The 7,878-nt window shown below is 37.8% G+C and overlaps 1 protein-coding gene across 1 annotated transcript; it reads right to left on the bottom strand.

Annotated features, from left to right (window-relative positions):
- Positions 1–6,180: 6,180 nt before the first annotated feature.
- LOC140005594 (uncharacterized) lies at positions 6,181–7,431 on the bottom strand. The gene is made up of 2 exons (XM_072046601.1): positions 7,063–7,431; positions 6,181–6,597 (listed from the first exon to the last, which is right to left on the bottom strand). Exons 1-2 carry the CDS (start codon positions 7,429–7,431, stop codon positions 6,181–6,183), a joined length of 786 nt encoding a protein of 261 aa, XP_071902702.1.
- Positions 7,432–7,878: the final 447 nt, after the last annotated feature.

Raw genomic sequence — 7,878 nt, 5'->3', positions numbered from 1 at the left:
CTAGAAAGGCTATTTCTTTCAATCAAACTCACATTCATTTTATACAACTTTTATGTTTTGTGCTAAGCCTAATTTGGCCTCCCTCATGATCAAACAGAACCGGTCAGAACAGGGTATCTTCAAAACCGAAAACTGGAATTCATGCAGTCCAATACCCTACGATTCCACTAAGATTCGTTCCCGAATTTGTACTCAAGTCGCAAGTACCTCTACCTAACCCTTGAGTGTAAATTTGGGCAGTACGCCCTTTGTGTTTACCTATTTTCCAGCCATTTATGGCTTCAATGTTTTTCTCAAGGCAGCCCCAACATCACACACAAGAAATATCATCACCACAGCCTTTCAATTAGGCTCCAAAATCACCCAAGTACATCACAAGTCCAATAGTGCAACTAAATATTAGTTTTGAAGCCAAAAGAGGAAATAGCAGCTTTAACATCTTATAGCATTTCAGTCACAAATAGAGCTACGTTTATCGGATTGGTATGAATTTTATACCGTTTCGAAGCTAAGACAAAGGGATACAACTTTCATGAAGACCACTCAATCCATTTCACAATTCATCTAGGTAAAAAGTATGGATTACAGAACCAGAAGGTCCTTGTCAGTACGGTTGTCAGTACCGAATTTAAATGACAATAACTCAGGCTAAACAATTCCGTTTGAGCTGTTTTTAGATGCGTTGGAAAAGTGAAACATTGATCTAAAAGTTTCATGTTTTGCCCAAAAGCTAATTTGATACAGATCAAGGTGAAAAAATGCAGCCAAAATGAGGAAATGTCAGAACTGTCCACAAAACTATACATATGGCAGCGAGGGTAATTTTGTCTTTTCATATGCTACAGTGTTTGGATTGAACTGAAATTTTGTAGACAGCTATAAAACATCATTGCCTACAACTTTCATGTTTTAACCTAAGGCTGATTCGTCCTCCATCATGGCCGACTGAAACTGGACAGAACAGGGTAATACAAAATCGAAAAACTGGAATTCATGCATTCAAGTGCTAATATTCACAACTCTAGCTTGAAACACTACTTCACCTCCTTATCTAAGATTATTCACGTCATCTTCTATCTAAACAAGAAGAAATATAGCTGAACAATTCAAAACCCTAATTCACAAATTCTCCATAATCACCAAAACTACTTGCATAGCTATCAATTAACCAAGAATATGAGTTGTGTAGCAACTTAAGCAAGATTAAGGAAAATAAAGATGATGGACAGCCAATATACCTCACTAAGATGCTTGTAAGAAATATCCACCACCTCTCCTTGTAAAGTTTTAGCACACCAAGCTTCCCACATGCTCAAAGAAAGAATTAACCGGTTTAGTTTCTTGATTTTTCACTCAATAAGCTAAGCTACAAGATGAAAATGGAGTTTTCTTCCCTTGGTTTTTCTTTCTCAATGTCTTGGCCACCAAGCTGAAAAATGGAGAAGAATGAAGGCTAAGGAAGGTTAAGAAGGTTGGTCTTAGGTTGGGTTAAAGATGCATGGATTTCTTCCACTCGTCACCACCAAATTACATCTCAATTTTTTTTCTTTTCTCTTGGTTTTTGAAGTCAAAATTTTCGGCAATCTTGATCTGATTTAGAGCTGATATTTAGGCTCTAATAACAATGAGATTAACTTGATAAAAATGTTGGTCAAATGGTATGTTCAATCGGTAGTGAACGGTACACGTCGGTTCATACCATTTTTCCATAAATCACACGTACTAGGGTTTTTACTTATCATTCACTAACTTATTATTATTACTTCTAATCACATATTATTTTCTCATCTAAAACTCACTTTTAATCGTTAAATTTAGTACCCCCTCCGTATCGATTACTCACACTACGAAAAGATATAAAAGCCCTAATTTATCTTAACAATGAAAGTAAAAAGGAAATCCTTGTTTCTATGATTATTTATAGCTATTGTAAGTGCCCGGTGCAACCCAATGAGTACAAACAAATTCACAATGATGCACAAAGATATATCAAATTTAAGCACAATAAAGAAAACTTAATTAAAGAGAAAGGATAAGAAATGCAAACCAAATATCAAACCAATAGCCTCTTCAATTGATGGCGATGCTAACCAAGATGTACAAGTGAAGGCTCACTCCTTCCTCACCCCAAACACACTTTGGTTGAGCCAAGGAGTTTTACAACAATTCTAGTTAACCCTCAACAACCTACACTTGAAAGATCACTCACCCAATTAAGAACTATTTTATACAAATGAGGCAACCTTCACCAAGGTTTTACCACTTCAAGTGATAGGTTCACCTTCACCAAGGTTTTACTTCTCCTAGAGAGTAACCTTCACTTGAGCAACCTCACAACCCAACTTCCCCAACCCCTTATACAACCAACAAAGAATCTTTCTACTCAAAAATCTCACTTGTAAGCTTGTATTTTGTGTTGGCAAAAGTCTTTTGTCTTCTTGTGTTTTGGGGTATTTATAGAAGGTGAGAAATGGCTCCAAAAGACTCTCCAACGGTCAAATATTAAATGCTGTCAAAACTAGCCGTTGGCCTGTCGGACGTCCGAACCACCTGTCGAACGTCCGAACCCTGCGTCCAAACCACCTGTCGGACGTCCGAACCATGCGTCCGAACGTCGTCAGAGAGTCATCAAATCTTTGCGAAATTTCTCGGACGTCCGATGCGATCGATGTGCGTCCGATGCGTGCGTCCGATCCTTCCGGACGTCCGATGCTTCCTCACGAGCGTCCGACAGAGTTTCCTTCTTGATGTTCTTCATCCTTTCGGACGTCCGATAGCTTCCTTTCGGACGTCCCACATGAGTGCCCTGTTTTTGCTTCTTCTTTTGTGCCACAAGAATCTGTTCTAACAAATTGCTCACATAAAAACATTAGCCCAAATCTACATTTTGGTTTGTTAATCATCAAAACCAAGGACTGATCAACCAAGGTCAACAATCTCCCCCTTTTTGATGATGACAAACAAAATGAAGATTTCTTTGATCAAATAAGTTCAAATAAAACTCCCCCTTAGAAAATGCCAACATACAAAGAAACTTCAATAAGTCCTCCCCCTTAGAAAATGCCAACATACAAAGAAACTTCAATAAGTCCTACTCCCCCTTTTGGCATCAATCAAAAAGCCAACTTCCCCTTTATTTTTCAAGTCAAGACCATAATAGGGTCCTTGGGAGTTATTACAACATGATCTAGCAATCCACATGGATTTCATACCTTTTCTCATATTTTTCTTTTTTTTTTTTTTTTTTTTTTAATCAAAACCTTTATTAATGGTAAGAGAATTACAATGGAGAGGAGCTAAAACGCCCTGTCATGAAAAACAGTCCTACATAGTAACTAAGGCTTCCATTGCCGGCGAATGTAAGGATAGTAACTCTGTCATATTTTTCTTTACATAGCAATCATTTTGCATATGTCCAAATTGGCAACAAAAGTGACACATGATAGAAGTATTTTGCACATAGGTGGATTTAATGCAACTAATTTTCTTACTTCTTATCATAGCAAACTTATTTGTACCTTGAAAAGATTTGCTTTCTTTTGTTTGAGAAAACGTTTGTTTTTCATTTTGGAGAAACTCGTTCAAGTCATTAATTCTTTTCTTTAACACATTTTGTTCCTCCAACATTTTTTCATAAAACTTTGTTTTCTCTTCCAACTTCCTTTTCAAATTATTTTTGCAATCAAAAACATTTTTTTTGATTTTTTAAATCATCATTTTCCATTCTCAAACATTTGTTTTCTTGAAAAAGTTTGGAGTTTTCTTCCAACAAATCATTTATTTTTGTTTTCAAATCTTTATTTTTAGCATAAGATTTTCTCAAACTTTTATGCATTTTAATCATAAGAATTTTCACATCATCATCTTCATTATCTTCATCACAAGAAGAGTGATAAGAACTTACCTCATCTTCTCCAACGGCCATTAGTGCCATTTGGGCCAACTCTTCTTTTTCTCTTTTTGAATTGCATTCATCCCATTTAATTTTGCAATCTCCTCTTGAACATCTCTTGTTGAAGATCTTCTTGAAACTTTTGATGTGAGGAGTTATATCATTGTCCACTTCCATGATTTCATTACCCATGAAGGATGGGTTATCCCCCACTTGAGATGCTTTAAAAGCTATGCCTCTCTTATACATTCTTGCATTTTCTTCCTCTTGCACTTTGAATTTCAGCTTTAATTCATAAGAGGTTAGGGTATCCACAAGAGATTCAATGGATATAGAATTTAAATCCTTTGCCTCTTCTATAGCATTTATTTTGTTTTCCCATTCTTTTGGCAAGGCATTCAAAATCTTTCTATTTTTCTCACCAAAAGAATATTCTTTTCCAAGCAATTTAAGATCTTCAATAATGTCACAAAATCTACTACACATCTCATCAACATTTTCAAGAGGATGCATTTTGAAAAATTCATATTGAGAAACAAGCAAAGATTTCTTTTGTTCTTTAATATCTTGGTTACCTTCATGAAATACACACAATTTATCCCAAATATCTTTAGCTGATTTACAACCTTTAATCCTACTAGATTCATTTACATCTAATGCATTGTACAATATACACATGGCCTTGGCATTCAAAGAAAGGTATCTCTTGTCTTTTTCATTCAATTCTTGTCTAGTCTTTAATCTACTCAAATTGGTGGTAGAGTCAACTATTCTAGCTTCATAAGGACCATCTTCTACCACATACCATAATTCAATATAAACGGATTGTAAGAAAATCATCATTCTTTGTTTCCACATGCTAAAATGAGAACCATTAAACATAGGTGGTCTATCAATAGATTGCTCTTCTAAAAAGGAAACTTTTATGGTTGCCATGATCTTTACTCCAAGCCGATTGAGCTTAGTCTCAAGGAGACCAAGCTCTGATACCAATTGTAAGTGCCCGGTGCAACCCAATGAGTACAAACAAATTCACAATGATGCACAAAGATATATCAAATTTAAGCACAATAAAGAAAACTTAATTAAAGAGAAAGGATAAGAAATGCAAACCAAATATCAAACCAATAGCCTCTTCAATTGATGGCGATGCTAACCAAGATGTACAAGTGAAGGCTCACTCCTTCCTCACCCCAAACACACTTTGGTTGAGCCAAGGAGTTTTACAACAATTCTAGTTAACCCTCAACAACCTACACTTGAAAGATCACTCACCCAATTAAGAACTATTTTATACAAATGAGGCAACCTTCACCAAGGTTTTACCACTTCAAGTGATAGGTTCACCTTCACCAAGGTTTTACTTCTCCTAGAGAGTAACCTTCACTTGAGCAACCTCACAACCCAACTTCCCCAACCCCTTATACAACCAACAAAGAATCTTTCTACTCAAAAATCTCACTTGTAAGCTTGTATTTTGTGTTGGCAAAAGTCTTTTGTCTTCTTGTGTTTTGGGGTATTTATAGAAGGTGAGAAATGGCTCCAAAAGGCTCTCCAACGGTCAAATATTAAATGCTGTCAAAACTAGCCGTTGGCCTGTCGGACGTCCGAACCACCTGTCGAACGTCCGAACCCTGCGTCCAAACCACCTGTCGGACGTCCGAACCATGCGTCCGAACGTCGTCAGAGAGTCATCAAATCTTTGTGAAATTTCTCGGACGTCCGATGCGATCGATGTGCGTCCGATGCGTGCGTCCGATCCTTCCGGACGTCCGATGCTTCCTCACGAGCGTCCGACAGAGTTTCTTCTTGATGTTCTTCATCCTTTCGGACGTCCGATAGCTTCCTTTCGGACGTCCCACATGAGTGCCCTGTTTTTGCTTCTTCTTTTGTGCCACAAGAATCTGTTCTAACAAATTGCTCACATAAAAACATTAGCCCAAATCTACATTTTGGTTTGTTAATCATCAAAACCAAGGACTGATCAACCAAGGTCAACAGCTATTAGGGAAGTGTATGTGTAATAAAGTTATTGTAAAGTAATAAATTCCAAATTAAAGAGAATTTTAAGAAAAATATAAGAAATTTTACGAGTCCTCACACTCTCTCCCCCTTAAGAGAATTTCGAACTCGAAATTCATACCTTTAGTTGTAAATAGGTCTGGATACTTCTCTTGCATGTCTTTTTCCAGCTCCCAGGTTGCTTCCTCCACCTCATGGTGTTTCCATAGAACCTTCACTAGTGGAATCTGCTTGTTTGTCATGTCATTCACCTTTCTATCCAGTACTCAAATGGGTCGTTCCTCATAGGCTAATGACTCGTCTAGTTCAATATCCTCTGGTGGCAAAATGTGAGTCAGATCCGGATGATATTTCTTAAGTAAAGAAACATGAAAAACATCATGGATCCGAGACAAACTAGCTGGTAATTCTAGTCGATAAGCCACCTTTCTTATCCGCTGGAGTATACTGAAAGGTCCTAAATATCTCGGTTGCAACTTTTTCTTCCCTTTCAATGGAGTAACCCCAAGAAACACTTTATCTCCTATCTCAAACTCCAAATCTTTCCTCTGATGATTGGCATAGCTCTTTTGTCGGTTTTGGGCCGTTTGAAGCCTCTGACGAATCATCTTTACCCTTTCGTAGGTTTCCTCAACCCTTGGTATTGTAGCCGGATCTATAATCTTCCTTTCTCCTACTTCATCCTAATGGATTGGGGATCGACACCTTCGTCCATACAATGCTTCATATGGGGCCATTTGAATAGAAGAGTGATAACTATTATTATACGCGAACTCTACCAGGGTTAGATATTGGTTCCAATTCCCTTCAAAATCTACAATACAGGCTCTCAGCATATCCTCAAGAGTTTGAATGGTTCTCTCAGATTGTCCATCGGTTTGAGGATGATACGCTGTACTATAGTTCAACTTAGTTCCTAGAGCCTCTTGCAATTTCTGCCAGAATCGAGATACAAATCTGGGGTCTCTATCGGATACGATACTCATTGATACCCCATGTAGTGTCACCACTTCATCCATATAGAGTTTGGCAAGTTTTTCCAAAGAATATTTCATATTAACTAGCAGGAAATGTGCGGTTTTAGTTAATTGGTCCACTATCACCCAAACCGCATCATGCCCTTTTTGTGTTCGTGGTAACCCTAATACGAAATCCATCGTTATATGCTCCCACTTCCATTCAGGAATCTCTAAAGCCTGTAACAGACCCGACGGTTTTTGATGCTCAGCCTTCACTTGTTGGCACGTAAGACACTTTTGTATAAACTGGGCAATCTCCGCCTTCATATTATCCCACCAATACAGACTTTTGAGATCCTGGTACGTCTTACCACCACCTGAATACACCGTATACCTAGAGCGGTGAGATTCATCCAAAATTTCCTTCTTCAATGCGTCATCTTTAGGTACAACGACGCGATTCCAAAACCTTAAAATCCTATCTGGACCTAGGTTAAAATTAGGCAATTCTCCTTTCTTCACTCTTTCCACCCACTTCTGTACCGTCAGTTCTTTCATTTGGCCCTCTTTAATCCGATCCAATAGTATCAATTTCACCTCAATATTTTCAAAAATAATTTTCTGTTGCTCCAGACGAGGGTTCTATTCACATACGTCCTCTAACAAGCTCCACTCTCCCACCATCGAACTTGCTAGTTGAGCCTTTCGACTTAAAGCATCTACTACAACGTTGGCCTTTCCTGGATGATAGTTAATCGTACAATCATAGTCTTCTAAGAACTCCACCCACCGACGTTGTCTTAGATTTAGCTCCTTCTAGGAAAATAAGTACTTAAGGCTCTTAAGATCCGTGTATGCCTCAAATGTCACCCGTATAAGTAATGCCGCCAGTTCTTCAAGGCAAACAAAACAGCTGCAAACTCCAAGTCATGGGTTGGATAGTTTTGCTCATGAGGCTTTAACTTTCGAGATGCGTAGACAATCACATTCTTATTTTCCATCAAA

Source organism: Coffea arabica, chromosome 4e (assembly GCF_036785885.1).
Source record: "Coffea arabica cultivar ET-39 chromosome 4e, Coffea Arabica ET-39 HiFi, whole genome shotgun sequence".
Classification (NCBI taxonomy): domain Eukaryota; kingdom Viridiplantae; phylum Streptophyta; class Magnoliopsida; order Gentianales; family Rubiaceae; genus Coffea; species Coffea arabica.
Note: the sequence above shows the minus strand (reverse complement) of the source record. Positions and strands in the feature narration are given on the sequence as shown.